Source organism: Canis lupus, chromosome 32, assembly GCF_048164855.1.
Source record: "Canis lupus baileyi chromosome 32, mCanLup2.hap1, whole genome shotgun sequence".
Classification (NCBI taxonomy): Eukaryota; Metazoa; Chordata; class Mammalia; order Carnivora; family Canidae; genus Canis; species Canis lupus.
This window is the reverse complement of record NC_132869.1, coordinates 35,859,124-35,886,315: the sequence shown is the minus strand read 5'-3', so window position 1 is coordinate 35,886,315 and position 27,192 is coordinate 35,859,124. Positions and strand designations below refer to the sequence as shown.

At 47.5% G+C, this 27,192-nt stretch overlaps 1 protein-coding gene and 1 long non-coding RNA gene across 2 annotated transcripts in view; one reads left to right on the top strand and one right to left on the bottom strand.

Moving 5' to 3' along the window:
- Positions 1-1,420: 1,420 nt before the first annotated feature.
- Positions 1,421-7,004, bottom strand: LOC140623192 (uncharacterized). The gene is made up of 3 exons (XR_012022856.1): positions 6,775-7,004; positions 4,632-5,859; positions 1,421-1,593 (listed from the first exon to the last, which is right to left on the bottom strand). It is a non-coding gene; the product is annotated as an uncharacterized lncRNA (long non-coding RNA).
- A 7,438-nt stretch (positions 7,005-14,442) lies between these two features.
- ITGA11 (integrin subunit alpha 11) overlaps positions 14,443-27,192 on the top strand; it is a 114,208-nt gene continuing 101,458 nt past the window's right edge. Inside the window, exon 1 of the mRNA XM_072809366.1 lies at positions 14,443-14,534. Within this exon, the coding sequence (XP_072665467.1) occupies positions 14,483-14,534 (52 nt within the window). The 5' untranslated portion in view covers positions 14,443-14,482. The remainder of the gene's footprint in view (positions 14,535-27,192) is intronic.

Genomic DNA, 27,192 nt, shown 5'->3' with positions numbered 1-27,192 from the left:
ATTTTTCCTCTGGATGTTTCAGTGGCTGGAATAGACCAATGGAACTTCAGCTGCCATCTTTTGCCAGCTTGAGGACAATGAGAGAGAAGAAGCAGAGGAGCAATTAAAGTTCTGATGACCTCTGTCTGAGTTTCCTCCACGTCTAGGCTTATTATTTTGTGAATGATAATACATTCAGTCCTTATTCAAGACCATTTGGGTCCAATGTTCTGATGCTGGCAGACAGAGTATCACAATTAATGTATTTCTTCTTGTACTTGGCATCCTCATACTCTTTCTATCGCAATCGATTGTTTTCAATCAATTTTTCTCTCAATCTCTCATCACATCTGAGTGTAGCTGATTTTTTTATGTGTCGCTTCACTCTCTCTCTCTCTCTAGACTATACACTTAGGGACAGGAGAGAAAGTGTCTGCTCTGCTTACCATTGTATCTCTAGGGTCTAGGTCAGTGCCTGGAACAGAGCAGACACTTAATATTTGTTGAATGAATAAATAAATGAATTCCCTAGTCCTTGAATTGTTATTAGATAAGACTAGATAAAATCACTATCCCAGATGTACTTGGTTTTGAACAGAAAATTCTAGAAGGGGGGCAGCCCCGGTGGCGCAGCAGTTTAGTACCGCCTGCAGCCAGGGGTGTGATCCTGGAGACCCGGAATCGAGTTCCATGTCGGGCTCCTGCATGGAGCCTGCTTCTCCCTCTGCCTGTGTCTCTGCCTCTCTGCCTGCCTCTCTCTTTCTCTCTCTGCTTCTAAATAAATAAAAAATTAAAAAATTTTAAAATTTTTAAAAAATTTTTTAAAAAAGAAAATTCTAGAAGGTTTACTAGAAAATTCTTGCTGAGTTTTATGAGATATTAAAGGTCATCTTGAGGAAATGATATTGTCATATTTTGGATTACACTTCCAATGTTGGCAGATTGAGTAATGTAGACAAGTTTCCCTCTGAGGAAAACTAAAAAAACTGGACAAAATATTTTCCAAAAATCAGCTTGAAAGGGTGGGAAAGCTATCAAGGTAGTAAAAAATTACTAAACTGAAGTCTGAAAGAGGAAGGAAGCCCAGAGAGGAGAGCTTGGCATTTGGGGCTGCCTTTGCCCTGGGAACATTTGCAAATTCAAAGGATGCAGCTGAGAAACTGGGAAATGTTTTTGACAACATTTGCGGGTAAGAAAAAAATTGTACTTCTGTGATCTGTGAATGTAGAGATCAAATCTCTAACATTTTTAAGCCCTGAAGGGCTATACCTTAAAAGTAAAGGTGAATGGTCAGTAAAACAGCCCTTATATAGACTGAAATTCAGCTCCTAGACATTTGCATACCCAAGAAAGTCTCAATCTCACAATATTATTAACATTATTAACAGTATCCAAGTGCTCTGAATGACATTAGGAGCCTAGCAGAAGCAAATAATCCTTTGTAGAAGGTAAAATTCAAGCTCTCAATTTATTTTTATGATTTATGCACAAAGACAGCCAGACCCATAAGGAGATAAGGCATCATATATGAAGATCAGGAGAAATAACATGCAATAGAAGCAGATCATAATGACTCCAATCGATTAGACCCAGAGTTTAAAATAATGATGTTTCCTGTGTTTGGGAGATAAAAGACAAGATTTAAAATTTTAAAAGAAGACTGTAAAAAAACAAATATTATTTTATTCTCAAATTAAAAAATTAAATAACCAAAATTAAGAACTTAAAGAAGAGGGACACTTGGGTGGTTCAGTGGTTAAGCATCTCCCTTTGGCCCAGGGTGTGATCCTGGAGCCCCGGGATCAGTCCAGGGAGCCTGCTTCTCCCTCTACCTATGTCTCTGCTTCTCTCTGTGTGCCTCTCATGAATAAATAAGTAAAATCTTAAAAAAAAAAAAAAGAACTTAAAACTTAAAGAAGAAGTTTGAGTCAGCTGGGGAAAGACCTAATAAATTGGAAGATAAGGCAGGAAAAAAATATCTAGAATGAAACTTAGGAAGAAAAAAATAATTGAAAAATGCAAAGATGAGAGGCAGGAAGGATACTGTCTTAGTCCATTCAGACTGCTATAACAAAAATATCATAGACTAGGTGGCTTAAATAGAAACCATTTATTTCTCACAGCTGGGAAGTCCAAGATCAAAAGGCCAGAGATTGGCTTCTGGTGAAAGTCTGCTTCCTGGCCATTTCTCACCATGTCCTCATGTGGCAGAAGCAGGGGTAGAGGTCTCTGAAGTGTCTTTTGTAAGGACATAAATCCTATTCATGAGGCCACCGTTGTCATGACATACTCACCTCCCAAAGGCCCCACCTCCTAATACTGACATATTGGGGGTTAGGCTCTCAGCATATGAATGTTGAGGCAATACAAACATTTGGTCCATGATAGATACAGTGATAAATTCTAATAAACGTTTAGTGGAGTCCCAGTGGTAGAGGAGAGATAAAATGAGACACATACAAAATTTGAAGAGGTAAGGGCTAAAAAACTTGAATTCACAGGTAAAAGAAACCAAAGTGATCTCAGTAGGATAAATAAAAAGAAATCTACATCATAGCAAAATTTCTTGAAACCAAAAGAAAAAAAATGCTTAAAGGCAGCTATGGGAAAATTAGACATTTTACCTTCAAAGGAATAATGATTAAACTGACAATTGACTTCTCATCAGAAATAACAAGAATCAGAAGACAATAGAATGATCATTTCAATGTGATGAAAGAAAAACTATAATGCTCAGAGAAAACATCCTTCAGGAATAAAAATGAAATAATACCATTTTCATACAAACAAGAATTGAGAGAATTTGTCACCAGAAAATCCAATCCTAAAGGAAATGTTAAATGGTATTCTTCTGACAGAAGGAAAAATGATCCTATGTGGAAAGTCAAAGATGCAGGAAAATCAACAAAAATGCTAAATATGTGGAGAAATCCAAATATTGACTGGCTATAAGAAAATAATAAAGTATCATGACTTTTTAAATATGGAGAGAATTAAAATAAACACGAACAATTGTATATAAATCATGAGGGTAGAAACTGCAGTGCAAATGCTCTTTGCATTGTCTGGGAGAAGATAAAAGCACTTTTTCATATTTGGTTTTCATAAATTAAAGATGCATGCTGGAATCTCTAGGGAATCATTAACGCATAGCAAGTTCTTTTATTACTTCCTACCCAACAGAGTGGGGAAAAGAATAATTACAAATGATCTATCCAAAAGAAAGCAAGAAAAGAGGAGAAAGGGAGCACACGCATCAGGCAGGACAAATAGAAAATACTGAGATGGTAGATCTAAACCCAAACACAGTGACAAATTAAATATAAATGGACTGTGTGCCTCAATTACAGTTCAAGAGGTTAAATTTTAAAACAATTAAATGCTGTTTACGTGAGATAGGTCTAAAATACAAAGATAAAGTTGAAAGCAAATAAAATGGAAGATGATATTGCATGCAAACACCAACCAAAAGAAAGCCAGTGTAACTATGTTAGTATCAAAAAGTAGATGTCACTAAAAGGCCTCTAAAGATAGACCTTTTGTAGCACTGAAAGGTTCAAGTCACTAAGAAGATGTGACAATTCTACATTTACATGCACCTGGTGACTTAGCTTCAAAGCCTATGATGCCAAAATTGACAGAACTATAAAGGAGAGACGTGATTCTACAATCTTCGTTGGAGATTATTTTGAGTTTTACTTTTGTGGAAGCAAATAGCACTTATTCTGTGCCGGGCACCTTTCCAAACACTTGGCATGTGTTAACTCATTCAATCCTAACAATCATCACATAAGACAGGTATGCTTAATAGGTTAGATTCTGAAAAACCAAGAGCTTAAAGCACTTGCTCAAAGTCACAGAATTAAGTGTCAGGGCTGAGATTTAAAACCAGGCATTCTAGCTCCAGAGTCTTGATGAAACACAGGGGGAGACACTAATACTACTCTCTCCATAACTGAAAAAACACGCAGCCAAAATCTACGAGATTCGGAGATCTGAACATGGCTGTGAGGCTCTCTGTTACAGGAGCTCTGCTCGGCCCAAGTTTTATGGCACAGTGATGTCCACCAGTGGGTTGTCGGGAGGTTGATATGAGATCACACATGTTTATAAAATGGAAAACAGGGCAGCCCAGTGGCTCAGCAGTTTAGAGCTGCCTTCGGCCCAGGGCGTGATCCTGGAGACCCGGGATCAAGTCCCACGTCAGGCTCCCTGCATGGGGCCTGCTTCTCCCTCTGCCTGTGTCTCTGCCTCTGTGTGTGTGTGTGTGTGTGTGTGTCTCATGAGTAAATAAATAAAAATCTTTAAAAAAAAAAAAGGAAAACACTGTACAAATATTAGTTCCATTGTTTGACCCCTGGTCTTCTATTGTCGCAGGTTTTTAAATTATAATCTCTTCAGATCCTAATTATAAAGTTAAGAGTATAAACAACCAATAAGTTGTTATTGCTGAATCACAGTTTATACAGTTGGGTATGAAAATGTTTGTGTAAATAGAATCTGAGTGAAACATACTAACAAACTACATGCCAGTTCTTTGGTATTTTTTGCAGTCCACTGGTGTGTGATTCAGTGTCTGAGATACCAGCATGGGCTCGCTGGAGGATGGTATGACCAGAGGGCCAGCGTGGGACCTTATGCACGTCGCTGACCTTGGGCCTCCATGTCCTTGTTCATCCAGTGATCATGCCCGCTCGAAACTGCCTCACTGCCCTCGCAGGACTTCAAGGAGGGTTCTCGGAGACCAAATCGGAGAAGCCTTTTCAATTATATATGAGGCTAAACAAATGTCAGGCATTGTTAAGAACCTCAAATGGTGCGGATAGCTTGACTAGTCTGTTTTACGCTGTTTCATATGTTGTTAATAATAAAAACTAACATTTATTGAGAGCTTGCCATGTGGCAGGCACTGTGCCAAACCCTTTATAGGCTGCGTTTCATCCATGCCTCACGGCAACCCAAGAGGCAGAGTGGTCCAGCCAGATAGCCTACGGCCATCTCCAGCCTCCACCACTCACCAGCTGAGTGTCCTTGAGCAGGTGATGGCTCCCCTTTGTGTCTCAGTTTTCTCATCTGTAAGTGTTGAGAACTGTGTCTGGCACTTGTTAAGTGGTTTATTGGAGTTTGTTTTATCATCTCCACTTTATAGACAGTGAAATGGTTGTAAGTGGCAGGTCACCCAGCTGATGCAGAGCCAGGCTGGGATTCTAACCCGGGTCTCTCTGGGCCCAGAGCACACACGTGTAACCACTATGCTCCCTATCCCCTACAGCCTCATCAGCAATGTCAGGGTCCCCAGCCATTCACAGAACCTGTCTGAAGCTCTGCAAACACGAAGGAAGCTTAGAGTCCCTTTCCTTGCAATAATCCTCCACAGGATGCTTAACTTTTGTCTTACACGGAGGGAGGTGGAGTTAAGAGGCCTTACACCCCGCTTTTTCTCCCACATTTTTCTCACTAATGCTCAGCAGAGGATAAAAAAAGGGGTGGCGGCTCACAGAAGCATTTGCTACCCAAATGTCAACTAAAACATCTACACTCCTTGTACCTCTCCCCAATTCTGCAACCACCACCACTTAGCCTCTGCCCCCAGCTGCAAATTGCCTGGGAGATGTTTATTTCTGGTACATGCTTTAGGATGAGCAGCAGCAGCTGGGAAAGTCTGGGGACAACTTCCCTTGGCAGTACAGGAGGTGGATCCTCTTTCCAGAACTATGCGAACACAAGCAGTCTCCAAGCAAGCACCCTCTGGTGGCTGCCCCGGCCTGGCAGGTGTGAGATCACAGGGAAGAGGCCAGCCCCTCAAGCCTGGAGCAGAACGGGAGGTTGAGGGAGGTAGCATCCTTTTAAAATTCTGATCACTGGGTTTAGTGAGGCTGGCTGGAAGCAGAGATCAGAGGGTTTCGTTATTGGTCACATTTTTATGAACTTTTTTTTTTTGTTTTGTCTCGGGCTGTGCTCCCCTATCTCTTCTCTTGGACTTCCAAGAGTATATACCTGTATATACCTGTATATAACTTGTGAGGTTCAGAAATTTCTGCATGCCCCTCCAGGCTGAGGACATCAGCCAAGGGCTAGCACCACCTCTCTGCTATATGGAGAAACAGGACAGGCTACTTCTCCCCACCCTCTCACCCGCCTTCCTGAGGGTCTGCTTTCTCCACCCAGGGCCTCCAGCTGCCTGAGGGCTGATGCTCCTGACCCACAGTTGTTGCAAAATTATATCCCTATCCTCTCCCTCTTAAAGCTCCTACTGTGTTCAGGACCTTGGAGAAGAAAATGATGTAGTCAGTTAAGTTCAGACTCTGAGTGAATGGCTGACATTCGCTGAATAGGTTCACCTACCTTCCCAAGTGGAATTTGCTCTTTCAAAGAGTGTACCTACAGCCAGAAACTTAAACAGCAGGATATCCGGCATTCCCAGACATCCCAGGTGCTTGGACTGGTGTGAGAAAGACCAGAGGCAGGATCATTAGAGTGGTTTGGAGCCTCTCTCAGTGTCCCGCTCAGACCCCCTGGGTTCAAGTGCTTACTCTTCCACTTTCCGGCACAGAAACTTGGGTCCAGTTGCTTTACTCCTCTAAACCTGGAAGTAGACCCTGATACAAGAATTTAAGTACAAGTGTTCTGGAGTGGAGGGGTGTAGAGGAGAGGTGATCCCAGGAAGCATGGTCAGGGGAATTACAACACAGAGAAGGGAAGGAAGCCAGTACCAGGTGCAGTAGTGAGCTGGTGGCCATTGTGGGCAAATAGGGCTCAATTCCACCAGGCTCCCCAGGGCACTGCAGAACATACCTCAAAGTGGTCCCTCGGGAGGGATGTCTTTGTCTGGTCTGCTGTAACAAAAATACCCTAGACTGGGTGGCTTATGAATAATAGGGATGTATTTCTCAGAGTTCTGGAGGCCGAGAAGTCCAAGATGAAGGTGCCAACAGATTGAGTAGCTCATGAATCCTGCTTTCTGGTCCATAGACAGCATCTCCTGGCTGTAACCTCCAATGGCAGGAGAGGCAAGGGGACGCTCACAGTCTTTTATTGTAAGCACACTAATCCCATTCTTGAGGGTTCCACCCTTGTGACCTAATAATCTTCCAAAGGTCCCACATCCCAGTACTATCACCTTAGGGATTAGGATTCAACCTATGACTGTGGGGATGAAGAGACAAACATTCAGCTCATAGTGAGGGCCATGGGAACTGGAGTAGTCATCCATGGCTTCCATCAGTCATTGGTTGGGGACTGCTCCCACCAATTCCCCAGCACTCCCAGACTGAGCTCTAGGGGCCAGAGAAAACAGAAACGTAGGAAAACCTCAAGATATGGCATTTCACGGGAATGGCGAGGGCCAAGGGACTACGTTGGAATATTGATAGTGATGGCTATGCTACCCATTCTGTGGGAACAGAAGACCCACTGCAGGCCAAGGGGTGGGATGAGATGGTATAGGTTGCTTGGCACAGTATCTGGTCCATGGTCAGCGATGCTCAGTGATTATTGTTGGTCCTATTATTCGTGTTCTGGGCATGCTAAGTAGTAGCCACCAGGCAGAGCACATGGTATGTTTTGGAGAGTGGTAGGAAACACAATAAGGAAGGCAGGAAAAAGTCCCATTACTCAAGTTTTGAAGGGCACCCAGGGCACAGGTTTGACCCAGTAGGAAGGGCTGGGAGGAGTGCAAGGTTCCATGGTGAGCACAGCGAACAGTACCTACCAGGGCCAACGTCAGAAAAAGAGTCTTTGTGGAAGCTCAAGCAATGATTATGAAAGCCCACAATGTGTTGGGGAAGCATGAGGGGATATCTGAAAGATGATATGGAAAGTGTTGGTCCTTTCCCTTCTTCATAGAACCTTCCTGAGTTGGCCAAAGGCTACAAGCTTCTGTCCCCCTGACTTGTTTGAATACAGACCTCCCTGTCCTTCCCCCAATCTCACTCAAAAACCTCTGAAGCCTTCTCATTATCTATCAAATGAAGGATGATTAAAAATATCCCACAATAGGACCAAAATTATTTCCACCCTTATCTTTTAACCCCCCCCCAAAAAAATCCCTAGGATTTATCCCCCGCCCCCTGAGTTTGATCTGCCTCCAAAATAAAGGTTAAACTGTAAATGCTTTATCTGGGCCTTTTTAGAGCCAAAGGATGTCCTCCGGGAGCTCTGTCCCTGGCATTTGAGCCACAGATGCAGTGACTCATAACTCTTAGATTTCATCCCAAAGTGAGAGAAGAACGATGAGGAACCAACACAGATCTAAAAAATCATGGAAAATGCTCACTCTAAAATGCACAAGGTAACCTGTACATTTGAGGTTTACTTGGAGAAATGTTTCTCTTCCTTAACATGGATGTGGGTGGTACTAGATGGGAAAATATGTTTATTGTCAGTATGGATGCGCATGCGTGCATGCGACCATGTGTATGCGCATAAACCTGCATGTTTGGCCCAATCATACCCACTAGAATGTGCTTATAGAATGGCCCAGTTCCTGATCCCTGGGTCATGTGCACAATTGAGAATCCCTTTCTCTGCTCCACTTCTTTGTTTGAGACTGTCCTGGAAGCCCTCCGTAGGCCCATCTTGATTCTGGTGCATTCCCCCCAGACTCTTAACTTTCATGTCTTCTCCCTGAGAAGATGGGTCGGGGCCAGGATGAAGGTCTGGACAACCACCTGGGTGGTGCAGAGGAAGGAACTACAGGAACAGAGGCAGGAGTTCCAGTTCGTCCATACTGGGTGCTCCACCTAAGGCAGGTGTTCTTCCTACTGTTGTCGCTGTAATGTTTCTTCCTGACATCACTTCTCCTGCCTGGTCCATGGTCAGGGCCTTCACTCATCTAAGCTGCATCAGGAATAGCCTTTCAATTCGCATGCTGACTGCTACCTCGAGACTTTTAAGGCAGTTTGTATTATCTCGCACCCTCTGACATGTTTTTCTTCAAAAGGATGTTTCTTCATCCGTCCTGCGTGTCTGTTTGTGTTGTGACCATACGCCTTCCCTTTGATATCTTTACTGCAAAATACTGTACATACTTGTGGCTTGAGAAATGGAAATCAGAAAATAACTTCCTGGATTCGGCATAGGTTGTACACAGGGCTTGATCCCAGGAGGAATCCCGGTCCCTGACCTTCGGCGATAGGACCAAGATCAAGGCTCAGCTGAGCATTTGGAAGATGGGAGCATCCACCCCTCTCTGGCATTTTGGATCGGACTTTCTATTTCAAGTGGAAAGTGGCATGAGGACGGGGGGGCGCTGGGGAGCAAACATAAGCTATTGGGATAAATGCATTTATTCAAAGCTAACCTTCTTCACGCTTTTGGCCAGGATGAGACCGGACATGACAAACTGAAACCTAAGGCCATTTATGTGTGACCCAATCACCTTCTCATCATCCCCATTATTGGCCTAGGACACTGACACATGCCATTCAAGCAGCAGATAACAAAAACAGCCCTGTAGCTTGCTTCTACTTTGGTGTCTTCCTTGGAATTTATTATATCATGTTTTTGGCAGATGATGTGCCTTCCCAGTGACTAAGTTAGCTGAAGTATATCTTCATTTTAAAAAGAGAGCCTGCATATCCTAAGCACAGACCAACAGACAAAGCCCGGGCCTGAGGGGGCAGAGAGGAGTCCAGGAGTCAGGGTGCCTCCCAAGGTGGACCCCCCCCCACACCCCCACCCCACGCTGGCATGGTGAGTGGATGCACTGTAGGTACTTGGGAGCAGAGAACAGAAGAGAGTAGGGGATGACACCTGGTGAGGGGAGCTGGAGGAGAAGAATATTGGAGAGGAAAGTTAGAGAAAGGGAGGCGAAAGGTCCAAGAGATGAAGACAGGGGACCCATCTGTCCCACTTGGCCAGGGATGGCTCCAATTTTGATACTGAAAGTCCAACATCCCAGGAAACCTCTCAGTCCCGGGCAAACTAGCTGATCACACTAGATCACAGAGGTGAAAAATGTAAAGAAAAGAGAGAGAGGTGCCCTTCAAAATGAAAGCAGACCGGGTTGCCTCAAGTACTTCTCTGGAAGAAGAGTGTGGAAGTCCTAGCTGAAGCAGTGCCCGGGAATGGCTGGGTTCCTTCAGAGGGATGGCATTGACCCACCTTTCCCTTTTAGAGAAGCCAGAGCTCCCCCGCCCCAGACTGAAAGCTTGGGAGCCAGAGATCCCAGCCCCAGGACCTCTCTGGACTAACCATTCTCATACAGTCCTGGTCTGAAACACCTGCTTCCCCCATCCAGCTGGGGTGCGGTGATGAGTTCTGAGTCTCTTGGCAAAACACCCGGATTTGAATCCCAGTTCGGCCATGTAGGTGCTGTGGGATCTTGGGTGAATCCCTTGCTGCTTTGAGCTTAGATTTCTGAAGTGGACTCAATGACTCTGGATTTTGTCTGTCCAGCATACTTTGTCATTCTTTTTTTTTTTTTTTTTTTCTGTTTCCTTTAGGGAACTCTTCTATGATACGCGGTCTTGGCGGGGCTGTCGGTTATCACACCCTTCTCTTCCCAACTCCTCGGGACTGGGCATGTGCCATAGACTGGGCCAGTTACAGTACCATATTCTCCAGATACTGACTGGTTCCGGCATGGACGTGAATCAAAACCCTAGACTCTTCTGCTGGTTCTAGGAGGGAAGGCTGTCTCTCTCCCTTTAGAATCTATAAAGTAGAAGCTTGGGTCTGCTGGCTACATCTTCCTAGCAGGCAGAGAAATCCTATCTGCCGCAGGAAAGGAGGACAGTGTGAAGCCAAAGTTAGAGAAGATAGCAAAAAATGGGAGTTTCACTTGAGACTCTTGATCCAGCCATACCTGAGCAATCCCCGTGCACTTCCTGTCTACATAAGCTCGTACACTGCCTCTTCTGCTTGAGTCACGTTGGGTAGTTTCTGTTACTTGCAACTGAAAGAAGCCTCATCAATACAGCCTTTTTATCTATAAAAAGTGAATATAATTCCTTGCAGGACCCTTGTGAGCATTAAATTAGATCGCAGTTACCCCCCCCACCCAGACCCCATACATCACTGATAGAAATGTATAATGGTGCAGCCTCAGTGGAAACAGTTTGTTAGTTCTTCTTCTGATTAAGCATAGAATTACCATACTACTCAGAATTCCACTCCTAGCACCATGATTCATAATAGCCAAAAAGTGGAAACAAGCAAATATCTATCACCTGCTGAATGGATAAATAAAATGCAGCATATCCATGCAACAGAATGTTACTTAGCAATAAAAAGGAACGAAATGCTGATGATTGCTACAGTAGAGACGAACCTTGGATACTAAGTTATGCTAAGTGATAGAAGCCAGACACAAAAGGCCCCATATTGCAATATCAGAAAGGGAGACAGAACATGAGAGACTCCTAACTCTGGGAAACGAACAAGGGGTGGTAGAAAAGAAGGTGGGCAGGGGGTAGGAGTGACTGGGTGACGGGCACTGAGGGGGGTACTTGATGGGATGAGCACTGGGTATTATTCTATATGTTGGCAAATTGAACACCAATAAAAAATAAATTAAAAAAACCCAAAAGGCCCCATATTGTATGATTCCATTCACAGGAGATGTCTAGAATAGACAAATCCATACAGACAAAAAGTAGATTCATGGTTGCCAGGGATTGGGGTGAGGGAAAAAGAAGACCCCCCTTCAGGGGGGTCATGACCATGAAATTAGTGGTAATAGCTGCATAATATTGAACCTTGTGAATAAACTAAAACTTGCTGAATTGTAAGCAAGTTTGGCGAATTCTATGGTATGTGAATTACCTCAAGAAAAATAAATATGCTACGGACACGTCAAGGCTTATTATTATTATTATTATTATTATTATTATTATTATTACACTGCTCAACTCAAATCCCAGCTTCGACAAAGCCCTTCATGCAATTCTTTGAGCTTCTCCAGACCGAATCTGGATCGTGCATCTGTCACCCAGACACAGCTGCCCTGTGTGATTTCGACAACGTTTAATAATCATTAAATAAAACATTATTAAAATGAAGGATTAAATAATAATAATTCCTTCAATAAATACGAGGTTATGTCTTGTCTTCTCAGCCCCACCCCTAGCTCCTCCAGCATGGGCTCCTCCAGTGTGTCTGCAGGTTGAAAGAAGGAGGGCATACCTCTTCCCTCCCCACCCTGCCTGATTAGACAAAGGCACACCTGTTGTCTTCGGGAGCCCCAAGTCCCTGATGAGGACAAAGGGAGCTGAGGAAGGGGAGAATCACTGCTGCTCTCCAGAAACCCTCAACAGCACACCCACTGCTAGATCCCCTTTGGCAAGTAGTGTTTGGCCTTGACAGATGCTCCAGGGAATCCCCATATACCTGGAGTTTGAGAACCCCCAGAGAAAGCCCGAATTTTTGTGAGGCGAGGAAGTGGTTTGCGGCTGTGGGGGGTAGCTGTTACCTGTTAGGATGCTCTAAGTTCAAGGCATCCTGACTCAGGCCCGCTTCCACAATAAAGGTCATAGGACTGGAAAATCCTCCAGGGAACAGGCTGATGGGGTGGCGTGATTCAGGGGCTCAACAAGACCTTCCTGGACTTGGGTGCTTTGTTCTGTCATCCAGCATCTATCCGCCTCATCATCCCAAGGCCAGCTCTCACTTCCCCACCCTAACCCCTTATCAACTTGTGGGCTTTCATGATCCTTTGTCTCAGCCTGGGAGGGGATGTGGGAGTAGGAGAAGGGAGGATGAGTTAGTGAATTCATATTCCTCCCTTCATTCACTCTAGGGGTCCTTTTAGAAGAGCGAAGGGGCACCTGGGTGGCTCAGCAGTTGAGAGTCTGCCTCTGGCTCAGGGCATGATCCCGGGGTCCTGGGATCGAGTCCCACTTCGGGCTCCCTGCAGGGAGTCCGCTTCTCCCTCTGCCTATGTCTCTCCCTCTCTGTGTGTCTCTCATGAATAAATAAATAAAATCTTAAAAAAAAAAAAAAGAAAAAAAGAAGATCCAAAAAGCTTGTTTCCTAGAAAACCTTTTTCTTTTGTCACGTTTCCTTTTCTTAAACTATGGCCAGGGGATGACAATACACTGATTCACTTCAGCCTAAACCACATGCCTCCCCCAAAACACACACACAAACACACACACACACACACACCCCTCCCAGAGATGGAATCAGCTTTCCCCAAAGTCTGTGGCCGAGTGGGAGAGGTGAGGTTACCAAAATGAAAACCAGGGTAGCTAGCAAGAAGAGAGCAATGTTGGGGAGGCAGGTGCAACACCCATTACTATACTTGCATGAACCTGGGCCTTCTCAAAGCCCACCTCAACCTCCAGGACCCAGCCTGAATGTCAACCCCTCTAGGAAGTCCTTCCAGTCCCTTCCAGACAGGAGATTCTTGGTTCTGTGCACCTCACGTTTCCTGTGCTCACCTGCCTGGTCATCGATCCACTTACTATGTCCCTGGGCGCTGAGGGCTGAGTGCTCTGTTGTGAACCTAACAGGGATTTCGACCTTAATGGGATTTTGGGTCTGGACAAGGAAAGAAAAGTTTATCAAATGATTATACTAGCGGATGTATAGTTCCTCTACTAAGCACAATGAAGGAGAGAGAGAGATGGAAAGAGAGAGTGAGCGAGCACGCACCCTGGTACAGATCCGGATTTGGGAAAGTGGTGAAGGGAGGCCTTCCTGACATAGTGATGTGGGGCCTGCGCTCTAGCTTTCCTCACCTGAGCCACCCCACCCTCTACCTCAGCTCTCTCCCTTGCCGGACAAGGCCAGCCTCCACGTTCACCCATTGGGGTCCAAGACCTGATTTAAAGTCTGTGCAACAAATGTGCATCGGATTTCCTTGTCAGGGGTTAGAGCTACTGGGAAGGAAGGTGGCTGCATTCCAAAGAAGAGCTTTGCCGTTGTAGGAGCCGGCACCCCATCCTCCTGGTTGTGTTGGGGCGCCTCGGGTAGGAAGTAGGAAGGGCAGACAGGGTGGCGTTGGGGGGACGCTCTGCATGTATTCTAGGGTCCGAAGAAGCCCTGGGGCCTTTCCATTCCAAGCCCCCCGGGTGCGTCCAGGCAGGGGGATGTCTCAGAATTGACACTGGAGGGACATCCGCTCCCCTGGGCCAAGTGAGACCTGAGTTGTGGCCGGGGTCCCTGGGGTCCCCTGGGATACCCCTCCGAGCTCCGTGAAGCTCTTCCCTCCGGGACATGGGAACAGAAACCACTTTTCCTGCAGAGGCTTGGGGTTTGGCGGCGCAGCGTGGAGGGGGCGCCGCGGTGGCTCTGGGGGGGTCTCCGGGACGCCGGGGGCGCGGTGGGGCGCGGTGGGGCGCGGGGTGCGGGCGCCGGCCCAGGTGGCGGAGCGGCCGGGACTGGCCGGGAGCCCGCGGGCGAGCGTGTCCGCGCCCCTCCCCGCGCGCGAGCCCTCCCACTTCCTCCGCGGGAGCCGGGCTGTCAGGGAGCCGGGCGCGCGGCGCAGTGCAGGCTCGGGGCGCCCGCGAGGAGCCGCCGCCCGCCCCCCGCCCCCCGCCCGCGCCCCGCGCCCCGCGCCATGGACCTGCCCAGGGCCCTGCTGGTGGCCTGGGCGCTCAGCCTGGGGCCAGGTACGTGCCCCTTTGCCTCTGCGTCCCGTGGGCGCCCCTGGCCGCGTCGGAGCTCGGCCGCGGGGTGCACGGGGGTCCCCCGGGACGTGGCTCCGCGGAGAGGGAGGCGCGCCTGGGGACGGGGAGCCGGGAGTTGGGCGCGGGGGAAGAGCTGGGAAGAGCCGCGCGCGGGGCTGGCCACCCCGGGGGCCCCGCCGGGGACACTCGGGCGTCCCGGGAGCGCGGAGGGCGCGTGGACCGGGCTGGGGGGGGGGCCGGACGCGCGGAGGGCGCCGCCTGAAGTGTGGGGGGCCTGACACTGCGGCCCCGGGGCGCCGGGCGGCGGGGGGACCTGGGCGCCGCGAGCTGAGCTGAGTCCCTTGGGCCGGGGACGCACGAAGCCCCAGGACGGCGGCCCCCAGGCGGTGGCGAGGTCGCCCGACGCCCCCCCCACCCCCCACCTCGGTACCTGACCCTTGGGGTAGGGACGGGGCAACCCGCGCTCGGATTTATGCAATTATTCAATAAACCTGGGGAAGCCGCCGTGGCCGAGACGCGCGCCGCCGGCCTAATGCAATCCAGGTGTCGGGGCGCGGCGGGGACCCGGGTCCCGCGGGGCGCACGACGGGCAGCCGGAGGCCAGCCTTGCGCTCTGCGCCCTGGGCGCCCAGCCTGGGCTTCTCCGCTCCCCGCCCGCCGGCCCGGCCCGCACCCGCAGCTCCGGGCGGCTCGGTTCTCCCCGCGGCGACAGCTTTGGGGCCTCCCCTTTGCGCAGCCGAGGGCCGGGGGCAGGGGGGGTGCCCAGCGCCTGCCGCGGGGACCGGCCGCCCGGCCTGGCCTCCCCTTCCTCCTGAGTTCCAGGCTGGGGCTGGGGCTGCGGCCAGTACCGAGGGGCAGATGGAGCACAGGTGGTGACCCCCCAGCCCGGGCTGACTCCCCTCTGGTCCCGGGTACCCCGGAAACAAGTGCACCCCCCCACCCCCACTCCCACGGTCTACAGCTGAGCTTCTGGGAGGGCCTGTAGTTGAAAGAGTCTCTGGCTGCTGGAGTTCAGTCCGGATCCTAGAGCCACAAAATAAACATTAACGCTTTAAATTGTTGGGGGAAGGGGGCGTTGGGGAGGGCAAGGGGAGGGCTGCCACCAGGCCAGTAGACATCTAGAAACCAGCTGCAGGAGGGCGTGAAGCCCACTCCAGACCACTTGGGAGGGAAGCTCCAGGAGCTGTCTTCAGATCAGGAGATCCAACCCTAGGAAAGGGAAATGCGCTCCCTCCAGTGTGACTCCAACAGAGGAACCACCCCACCAGAGCCTGAGCTGGAGTGGCTGCCTTAGGGGCTGGAGTCAGTGAGACCTCAGGAAGCTCAGAGTGAAGTCTTTGAAATCAGAGCGTAGCCCCGCTGCTGGCTCTGCTGCCCACTAGCTGTACAACCTTGGGTGCATTATGCAATCCCTCCACAGGTTTCCTTCTCTGCAGAAGGGAGAGAAATTCAGACGGAGTTCATAAAGTTCTCCAGATAATAAAGCGAGGCCCTGTCGGAACAATCCTTAATGCAGGGCTTGGTGCACAGCAGGACAGAAGCAATGGTTGCTAATGTTGTTGTTACTCAAGCAGGAATGGGGGTGGGGGTGTGTGTGCTAGGGGAGTGGGGGTGAGGGACAGGGACAGGATCTGTGACTCAGAATTCCCTTTATATGGAGAAAACCACCCTTGAGTTATGTCTGGTCAGTTTGGGTTCTTAAAGTATGGGATTCATTAAACATATCAATCAATGTTGGAACGACATCTGCTTGCAAGGAACTGGGGGTGGGGACCAAGTATGTGTGCAATCTGGGCCTTGCCTGGAGCCGGGAATAAGGCAAGGCCAGGGCAAGCAAAATAGAAGGATCAGAGAGTGAAAGATGCAGAGAAGTCTAAGGGCTGTGGTTCAAACAAGAGATGTTCAGTTTCACTAGGATTAGCAAGGGAGGCTTCCTGAAGGAGGAGGTATCCTTTCAACAGGGTCTTGTAGGAGTGTGGAAAGGCTCTACAAGTAGGATGGTTTGTAAGTTAGAGTGTTATTTCCTGGGACAAATTAAAGAACAAAGAGGTGGATATTTCAAAACCACAAGGGTGACCTAGTTTGGACTCTGAAAATTGGAAAGGTCTCGATGTCGATGGGCCCATTCCCCTGGCTTCAGAGCAAGACTTATGTCAGTCTCCCAACTGTATCACATGGATTCAATGTGAGGATTACCAGGAAGCTTGCCTGCCGGTGACGGTGCGGTTTGGCTGAGCAGGGGAACAGGGGACCTGTCACAGGCCAAGTTGGGAGTGAGTCTGCATTGAAGCCATTATGAGTTCAGAGCCCCTGTCTTGCCAGAGCTTCTGCTACAGGCTGGGCAGGGTGGTGGGTGAGCAAAACTATCAAGAAAGCAAGAAAAAAAGAAAAAGAAATAGACAAATCCAAAGACTTTTGTAGCTGACATCCAGAGAAAGCAGATCCATTGATAGGAAGTTTGTATCATAACACAACTGTAGTTAGGGTTGATGAATGAGGATTCTTTTTTTTTTTTTTAAGGTTTTATTTATTTTAGAGAGAGTAAGTGGGTGGGAGGGGGGGGCAGAAGGAGAGGAGAAGGGAAAGCAGATTCCCTACTGAGCACAGGGCCCCACACGAGGCTCAGTCTCAGGACCCTGAGCTGAAACCAAGAGTGGGACATTGAAGTGACTGAGCCACCCAGGTGTCCGGGTGAGTGATGATTCTTTAAAAACTCAGTCTTTACTGAGCACCTGTAAGCTGCCAGCCTCCATAAAGGCACAGGGTGAGATCATGCACAGGGTAGGGGTGAAGGCCCTGGGGGGTCTCACTGCCTGGAGTCTGTGCTCTTGACAAATTACTAAATGGTTCTGTGCCTCAGCTTTCTGACCTGCAAAATGGGGATGAAAATAATGGAACTTACAGACTTTGGATAACTTACAGTTATCCAAAGACTAAATGAATCAGTGCTAATAAAGTGCTTGGAAAGCTCCAGCACGTATTAAGCATTCAAGGAGGTTGTCTCTCTTCTCCGTCATCATCAGCAACAGCAGTACTCAACTAAGGGATGTAAGGATGCACGGAGATGTAACTGTCAAACCCAAGTCCCTAAGAGAAGCATAAAGGAAGTGCTGGGGTATGGGAGGCCCAGGAGGGGCATACGTGCCTAGGCCCCAATAAACCCAAACTTTTCCAGCTCCTCTCCCAAAGACCTGGCCCCAAGACTTGATCATAATGGAACTCAGAGATGTTTTCTGCCACTGAGGCTGTCACGAAACCAATGGGATCTCAGAGTGAGTGTCTTATGGCATCTTGTGGAGCACATAAGAACCGTACCGTGCAGCATGGCCCTCATGTGTCCCTGTGAGTAGGAGTCTTATTCAGCAGGAAAACCTTGTCTGGAGAAAGTACCGTATTAGGGCACCATGAGTGTGCAAAGCCTATAAAGGTCCAAGCCCTGCTCTTCGGCTTTGGAAGAGCAGAGAAAGAGATGAAGCTTGTCACTCTGCCCTCCCCCTCCACTGCCCCCCCTGCTGGGAGTTTGTCAACCAAACCTCTCAGCTACCTTTAGCTGAGGAGCTTCTGGATCCTTCCATGTAGAAGCCCTGGGGGCGCTGGTGGGACAAGAGTGGAGTCTCACCTTCTTTCTCTTTATACATCAGAGCCCATCTCTACCCCACCATGGAACCACAGACATTGGCTGTCTCCTTGCTGTTGTCCTTGTCCCAGCCTACACACACGGCGGGCGCCGTGGGCCTTAAGGCACTCAGACGGTGACTCACCTTCATTTTGACCTCTCTGAAGCTCTTTCTGTAATGGAAGCTTCTTTCAACAGCAGGGAACTTCCTTTCCATCCTCTCCCCTCATTGCTTAGAACAAAACTTTCTTCTGAGCTGGCTTGGCTCTTTTTTTTTTTTTTTTTTTTTTTTAATGGTAGGGATTGTTTTCTAACTAGAAGTAGAATTGATATACAATATTAGCTCCAGGTTGGGACATGGTGATTCAATATATATACAGTAGGAAATGCCCATGGAGGTAAATAGTTGCCACCTGTCACCACTCAAAGTTGCTATAGTACTATTGATGAGATTCCCTGTGCTGTACTTTCCATCTCCGTGACTTACTTATTTTATAACTGGAAGCTTGTACCTCTTAATACCATTTACCTCTTTCGTCCACCCCTCCTGCCCCTTCCCCTCTGGCAAACCAGCTTATTCTCTGTTATTATTTATAAGTCTGTTTCCATTTTATGTTGTTTGTTCGTTGCTTTTTCTAGACTCCACCTGCAAATGAAATAATAAGGTGTTGGTGTCTGCCTGACTTATTTCCCTTTAGTGCAACACCCCCTAGGTATCATCCATGTTGTTGTGAATGGCAAGTTTTCATTATTTTCTGTGGTTGAGAAATACTCCAGTGTGTGCATCTGCTACCTTTTCCTTATCCATTCATCCATCAATGGACTTTAGGGTGCTTCCATGTCTTGGTTATTGTAAATAATGCTGCAATGAACATGGGAGGGCATTTATCTTTTTGAATTAATGTTTTCATTTTCAGGGAGTAAATACCCAATAGTAGAATTACTGAGTCATAGGGTAGCTCTATTTTTAATTTTTTGAGGAACTTCTGTACTGTCTTCCACAGTGGCTGCACCAGTTGGCATTCCCACCAACAGGGCACGAGGGTTCCTTTTTCTTCTTCACATCCTCACCAACATGTGTTATTTCATGTCTTTTTAATGCTGGCCATTCTGACAGGTGTGAGGTGATAGCTCAATGTGGTTTTGATTTGCATTTCCCTGACAATGAGTGATGCTGAGCATTTATTCACGTGCCCATTGGCCATCTGGATGCCGTTTTTGGAAAAGTGTCTATTCAGTTTCTCTGCCCATTTTAAAATCAGGCTGTTTGGTTTTTCTGATATTGAGTTGTATGACTTCATATATATTTTGAGTTTTAATCCCTTGTCAGATATATCATTTGCAACTATTTTCTCCCAGTTGGTAGATGTTGATAGTTTTCATTTCATTGATGGTTTCCTTCACTGTGCAAAAGTTTCTAGTTTGATGTAGTCCCAATTATTTATTTTTGCTTTTGTTGTCCTTGCCTTGGGAGACAGATCCCCCAAAATATTGCTAAGACCGATGTTGGGAGTTTACTGCCTATGTTTTTCTTTAGGAGTTTTATGGTTTCAGGTTTTACATTTAATCCATTGTAAGTTTGTTTTGTATGTGGTGTAAGAAAGTGGTATAGTTCCTCTCTACCTCCCTCCCTCCCTCTTTCTCTCTCTTTCTTCTTTCATTCTTTTTCTCTTTCTTTCTTTCTTTTCTTTTCTTTCTTTCTTTCTTTCTTTCTTTCTTTCTTTCTTTCTTTCTTTCTTTCCTTCCTTCCTTCCTTCCTTCCTTCCTTCCTTCCTTCCTTCCTTTCTTCTTTCTTTCTTTCTTTCTTTCTTTCTTTCTTTCTTTCTTTCTTTCTTTCTTTCTTTCTTTCTTTCTTATAGCTTTCCAGTTTTCCCAACACCATTTATTAAGGAAACTATCTTTTCCCTCATTGTATATTCTTGCCTCCTTTGTCATAGATTAATTGACCATATAAGTATGGGTTTATTTCTGGGCTCCCTGTTCTGTCCCATTGATCTATGTGTCTATCTTTGTGCCAGTACTATACGGTTTTTATCATTACAGCTTTGTAGTCTAGTTTGAAATCGGGATTGTGATGCCTCAATCTTTGCTCTTCTCTCTCAAGATTGCTTTGTTTTTTGTGTCTTTTGTGGCTCCATACAGATTTTAGGATTATTCTAGTTCTGTGAAAAATGCTAGTGGTATTTTGATAGGGATTACACTGAAACTATAGATCACTTTGGGTAATATGGGCATTTTAACAATATTAATTCTTCCAATTCATGAATATGCTATATCTTTCCACTTACTTGTGTCATCCTCAATCTCTCTCTCTCTTTTTTATTTGGAGAGAGGGAGAGAGAAAGAGGGGAAGGGCAGAGAAAGAGAAGGAGAATTTTTTAAAAGTTTATTATTTTAATTTTTCATTTAAATTCAATTTAGTTAACACACAGTGTACTATTAGTTTTATTAGTATTATTTATTAGTATTTATTATTCGTATTGTTAGTTCAGGGTAGAACTTAGTGATTCATCAGTTGCACATAACACCCAGTCCTCATTCCATCAAGTGCCCTCCTTAATGACCATCACCAAGTTACCCTCTCCCCCTACCCACCTCCCCTCCAGCAACCCTGAGTTTGCTTCCTAAAGTTAAGAGTCTCTTGGTTTGCCTCTGTCTCCATTTTTATCTTATTTTATTTTCCTTCCCTTCCCCTATGTTCATCTGTTTTGTTTCTTAAATTCCACATGTGAGTGAAATCATATATTTGTCTTTTTCTGACTGATTTTTTCATTTAGCATTATAACCTGTAGTTCCATCCATGTCATTGAAAATGGCAAGATTTCATTCTTTTTGATGACTGAGTAATATATATATATCTATAGATATAGATATAGATATAGATATAGATATAGATATAGATATATATACCACATCTTCTTTATCCATTCATCTGTCAAAGGACACCTGGACTCTTTCCATAGTCTGGCTCTGGCTGTTGTGGTCATTGGTGCCATAAACATTGATGTGAATGTGCCCCTTTGAATCACTATATCCTTTGTATCCTTTGGATAAAAACCTAGTAGTGCAATGGCCGGATTGCAGGGTGGTTCTATTTTTAACTCTTTGAGGAACCTCCATACTGTTTTCCAGGGTGGCTACACCAATTCTCATTCCCACTAACAGTGTGAGAAGAGTGAATCTTAAGCAAGCTCCATGCCCAGAATGGAGCCCAACACAGGGCTCAATCTCTGGACCCTGAGGTCATGACCTGAGCCAAAATCAAGAGTAGGATGCTTAATCGACTGAGCCACTCAGGTGCCCCAATCCTCAATCTCTATCATTCATGTTATAGCTGTCAGAGTACAGTTCTGTCACCTCCTTGGTTAAATTTATTCCTAGGTATTTTATTCTATATGATACAATTACAAATGGGATAATTTTCTTAATTTCTCTTTCGGCTGGTTCATTATTAGTTTACAGAAATACAACAGATTTATGATTATTAATTTTATATCCTGCAACTTTGCTAAATTCATTTATTAGCTCTACTAGATTTTTTTGGTGGACTCTTTATGGTTTTCTATATGTATCATGTCATTTGCAAATAGTGACAGCTTTACTTCTTTATCAACTGAGATGCCTTTTATTTCTTTTTCTTGTCTGATTACCGTAGCTAGGATTGTGGGTGCTATGTTGGATAAGGGTGGCAAAGTTGGGCACCCTTGTCTTGTTTCTAATCTTAGAGGGAAAGCTTTCCACTGTTGGGTAAGAGGTTGGCTCTGGGTTTGTTATGTGACCTTTATCATGTTGTGGTATGTGATGGCATCTAGCAGACTCAGAGAAAGTCAGCTACAAAACAAGCTTTAAACATGCGCTAACACATTTCATAATGGTACTTCTGCTGATCCTCATCACTTAATGCCCCTATCCCCCGCCACTACCACCAAACTGCGGGCTATCATCAAGGATTGAAAACCATTTGGAACTATCTTCCCCCAAACAATTGAGAGCTCCAAAGACACCCACATGCTTTCAGTATGGAGTGCTTGCTATAGGGAACTGTGATCCAGGTGGGAACCATACCCAACCCCCATCACGTAAATCCTAACTGTACAAGTTCTTAGTGGAAGCAGCTGAAAGCCCAGACATTTGTTACCAGTGAGGAGAGGAGAGGAGAGAGACTGCAGTTGGTTATCTTGTAACCCCCAAACAAATAAGCTCCCAAAACATCCCATGTAGGGCTTTTGTACTGTGTTCTTATGACCTGAGTCACAACATGAATAAAGTCCGACCTGGAAGAAAAAGTCAGGGTGGTCACACTGCCTCCCTGTCTCTGTCCCTCATTTCTTTCTTCACCTACATGCTTCCTGAGCAGCAGTAATAATCACCATGTGCAGCTCACTGCCTGGATCCAAATCCTTTCTCCGTGAGTGATCCTGGAGAAGCCCCTCTGGGCCTCATTTTCCTTCATCTGTAAAATGGGGAGAACAATGACTTCACACGCTGACATGTGCTAGATGTTAGATGATCTGTACATGATTCATTCCTATCAAGTGCTTAGAACAGCATCTGGCGGCACCGGGTCAGCCCTCAGCTAACAGTCCCAGTTATTACCCTTCTCATCACTTATTATTATCTGATTGATGCCAGCCGCTGTGTGAGCCACCCTCTCCCATCTCAGGCCTGGCTACTGCTGCATGAGGTCACTACCGCGATCACCAGGTTACACATCAGAAGTTAACGGCTCATCCAAGGTCATGCCAATAGAGTAAGAGGTAGTGTCAGGATCGTCTGACATCAAAGCCGCAGCTCTTACTTAATCCATTCATGATATTTCTTTGGGAAATGGGCCTGGAAAACATAGAAAGATGAATAAGATACTCTTGCTGAAAGAGCGATCTTCGGGGAAAATGAGACCAGCACTCGGTTGGCCACCCGCACAGGGACACCAGCTCGGGAGTGGCAACTCCCTTCTTGTCAGTCAAGATGCTGGCTTGGTGAGAAGCGGTGCTCACATGGTGCCTCGGAAGGTGGGAGCTGCTCTCCTTCCCTTACCTCCCAGCTCAGGGCCAAGAGAGGCTCTACTTCCTGTCCCCAGGTGCCCACTACTCTGGACCACACTGCACCGGTCCCTGGGCTCCCTCTCTAGTCCAGCCTGAGGATCCAGGCTGAGCAAATCTCTGCTCCTATTCCCCAATCAAACCCTCTGAACCCCAGACCTAATGAGGTAATTCATGCTAAAGAGCACTGGTGAGTGATGACAACTTCATGTGTCCTACCAGAAGGGATCTACATTTTTTTTAAGATTTTATTTATTTATTAATGAGAGACAGAGAGAAAGAAAGAGAGGCAGAGACACAGGCAGAGGGAGAAGTAGGCTCCGTGCAGGGAGCCCGATGCGGGACTCGATCCTGGGACTCCAGGATCATACCCCGGGCTGAAGGCAGGTGCTAAACCACTGAGGCACCCAGGGATCCTGGGATCTGCATTTTAACCGGGCTGCACCTTCTTTAGAAGCCAAGGGCTCTTGGTGGAATGTCAGGCACAGAGACCAACCAAGCAGACCATTTATATGAGCCAGGGGACCTGCCCTTCGTGTGATCTAGCCACTCAGCCCGCTAGTCCATTGCCCCTCAGAGGCATCCTACTCCAGCCCTTGTGGATGATGGCGGCCTCATCCTATAACTTAGGAGAAGCCAGTCTGTGGCTTGGGTGATGTGCTAAAGCAGACAGAGGTTTTTCCACGTGGCATGTGGGGTGAGTTAGGCAAGTTGCTATAGCAACGTACTCCAGGATTCCAAACAGGATGACACAGAGAAGGGGCTCCTGCCTCTGCAGCTGGGGCTGACAGCTTTCTTCCTCCAGCAGCATCACCAGGCTATCAGAAATCCTGACCCTGCAGATTTCCTGGGTCTATTTCTTTGCAGATTGGGAAAACTGTGCCTCAGGAAGGTCTTGGAAAAAAAAACATAAAATGAGCTAGTGGGTGCAGATCCTGATGAGCATTCCCATATGTTCATTCTATCAAGAGGGGGGCCAGATGAGGCTTAGCAGCCCTGCCAAGGGGGTTATGTCCATTAGATACATGGAGAAATTGAGGCTTTTCAAGGTTTTCCCAAGGTCACATGGGAACTCAGGGGCAGGTCTTCTGGCCAAAGAGGAGGTTAAGAATCTAATCTGCTACACCTAATTTAAGGAGCAACCAATGCTTCAGCCAAAGGAATGAAGTTCTAATGGTAGAATTTCTATATCTCTGGTAGGCAAGTGAGATAAGATCATTGAAGTCATTCCCTATAGACATCTGGGTGTGTCCCCAGTCTCCACAGTTCTCCCTCTCAGCCTGGCCACCCCCAGAACCTCAGACCACTGCCTCCTCCTCCTGCCAGAAAGGTGACAAAGCAATGCCCATCTTCCCTTCCTTTACTAGAATTTGTCCTTCCCTGGAGGTGATAGCCCCTCAGATCCAGTAATTGGTGGCAATCATAAAGTCCCATAAATAATCTGTAGATAGGGCTCTTCTCTGAGTTTATTTATACCATTTTCCACACCTACAGGACCAGCTACATAATCTATGGAGCCCAGTACAAAATGAAAACATAGGGCTCCTTGTTTAAAAAGATGAAGAATTCCAGGATGGCCACAGCAGAGCATTAGACCAAGCAAAGGCCCTTCTGAGTGTCAGGCCCTGAGCAATTGCACAGGTTGCACACCCAAGAAGCCAGCATTTCCAGATGGGGCCCAGGTAAAGCCCAAGCAAAGCCCAGGTGGGATGGGAAAGGATGCTCCATCAGGAAGAGGGACCTGTAGGCAAAGCAGGAGGGCCCTGGGAGCTCCCTGAGGCTCCAGCCCAGCTCAGGTGTCATTGTCTCTCTTGTTTACATCCATCAGATCTTTCTCAGCAGCAGCCAGAGTAATGCCAAAACACAAAGTAGTGTGACTCTCCTGCTAAGAACCTTCAAGGGCTCCCTATTGCCATTAGGTCGAGTCCAGACTGTAATAGAGCTAACCAGATCCTGAGGAGCCAGCCCTGGCCTGTGCTCAGGACTCACCTCGAGCAGCATCACATGCACCCACACCTGCACACTCCTATAGCACCCCCACCAGACTGAGCTTCTTAGATTTTCTGACACACCAGCTCTCTCTGGCCTCACTCATGTGGTTCCTTAGTTCCCATCCCCCCTCCTCCTTTCTCCTGGCTGCCTGTTACTCATTCTTTGGGTCTCTACTGGGGCACCAATTCCTCCTGGCAGCCTCACCTTACCCCCCTCAATCTGACCTCGGAGACCCATACGATCTCAAGACACCCTGCACTTCATGCACCACACAGTATTGCCATTGCCTGAACACCTTCCCCCACTGGACTGAGGGCCCCTGTGTCCCCTGCCCTCACACAGTGTCACAGCAGGTGCTCGGTTCATATGTATCAAATATGGAAGCACCGCCTCTCCAAGGAAATAGATATGTAAGGGCAAGATAGATGTTTTCCGTTTCTCTGCACATGATTCCCACACACACAACCGCCACCCCCCCCCCCCCAGGAGGTCCTAACACAGTAGCCTGTATGAGCCAGGCCCCGTGCTAGGCTCTAGTGAGTAAAAGACAGGAGATGCACCCTGTCCTTCAATGGGTTTATGTGCAGTGAGATGGAGGAAGAGGAGTGATGTCGCTGGCCTGAGCAGAAGAGTTTAGACGAGAGGAAGTCAAGTCTGATCTAGACAGGTCGACCTCATAGGGCTCTTGGGGCAGGTGGCGGGGGCCCCCAGGCAGCTGGAAAGGTTGGCTGGGAGCTTGGAAGGGTGTCCATATCCCGAGAGCTTTGATTGGGAGCCGCTCACATAATCGTGCTTAGTGACACACAGGCCCCAAGTGAGACGGAGCACCCGCAGATGGGGCCTCCCACCTTCCATCCCCTTCCCGGGCCCAGAAGCAGTGATTCATGCCCCAAACTTAAAGAGAACCCAGATTTTTATTTTAAAAGCCTTTCAGAGCAGAATAAACCAAGGAGAGGGCCAGGCCAGACCACAAGCCAAGCATCAGCTGTGGAATGTGCTTGCTGCTGACGGTGAGGCCAGCCAGGGGCAGAGACGCTGGCAGGCTCGGGAAGAGGCCTCACCGATGGTCCCGAATGTAGCCACATTGTCACCAAGATCATCCCGGCTCTTTTCTCTTTTCAGCTGCCTTCTAGCTCATCCTAAGACTCGCTCTCCCCCGCCACACCCCAGCCTAGAGAGTTCCACTGGTCCCACATCACCGCGCTCTGAAAGCTCCGGGCTGCCCTCTGCCTACCCATCTCCACTCATTCGGCCTGGAGGACTGAGGCCAGGAGAAGGGCAGGGGCCCGGGGGGCCACTGGGAGGCACCCAGAAAGGCTCCCATGGCTTGTGGCAACAGCCACCTGACTGGTCTCCTGGCATCCGCCTTGTCCCTCGAGGGGACAGTTGGCCAAGGGATGCGGCTAGAATGTAGGTCAGATCATGTCACGTCCTTGCTCTGCCCCAGGCCCTCCAGGGCTCGCTTCTTCCTCTGAGTAAGAGGCCCCTTGTGATCTGGCTTCCCCTGCCTTCCTGACCTCATCCTCGACTCCTCCCCCACTTGCTCCTTCTGCTCCACCTCCACAGTCTCTGGAAGGTTCTTGCACGCACCGAGCATCTCAGGCTTTGCACTTGCCCTTCCCTCTGCCCGGAATGCTCCTCACCAAAGGGCTCCTGTCTCTTCCTTCAGGCTTTCACCCCAACACCACCCTCCCATGGAGGCCTTTGGTGGCACCCCCAGTGAAACGTTCAACCTCCCCCTGTGTGCTCCTGCCGACAAGAACACCCTTCCCTGCCTCAACCTCTCGGAGGCTATTTCTCATCCGTTAATTGTTACCTACGTAACAGTTTCTCCAACTTGTCTATGGTCAGTCTCCTCCAACAGGATGTAATCATGAGAGCAAGGATTCTCCTATGCTGTGTTTTGCTGTAGCCTGAGCTCCAGAGCAGTGTCTGGTGGAGGAGACAAGCCACAAATAATTGTGGAATGAATGAACTAATCAATGAAGAC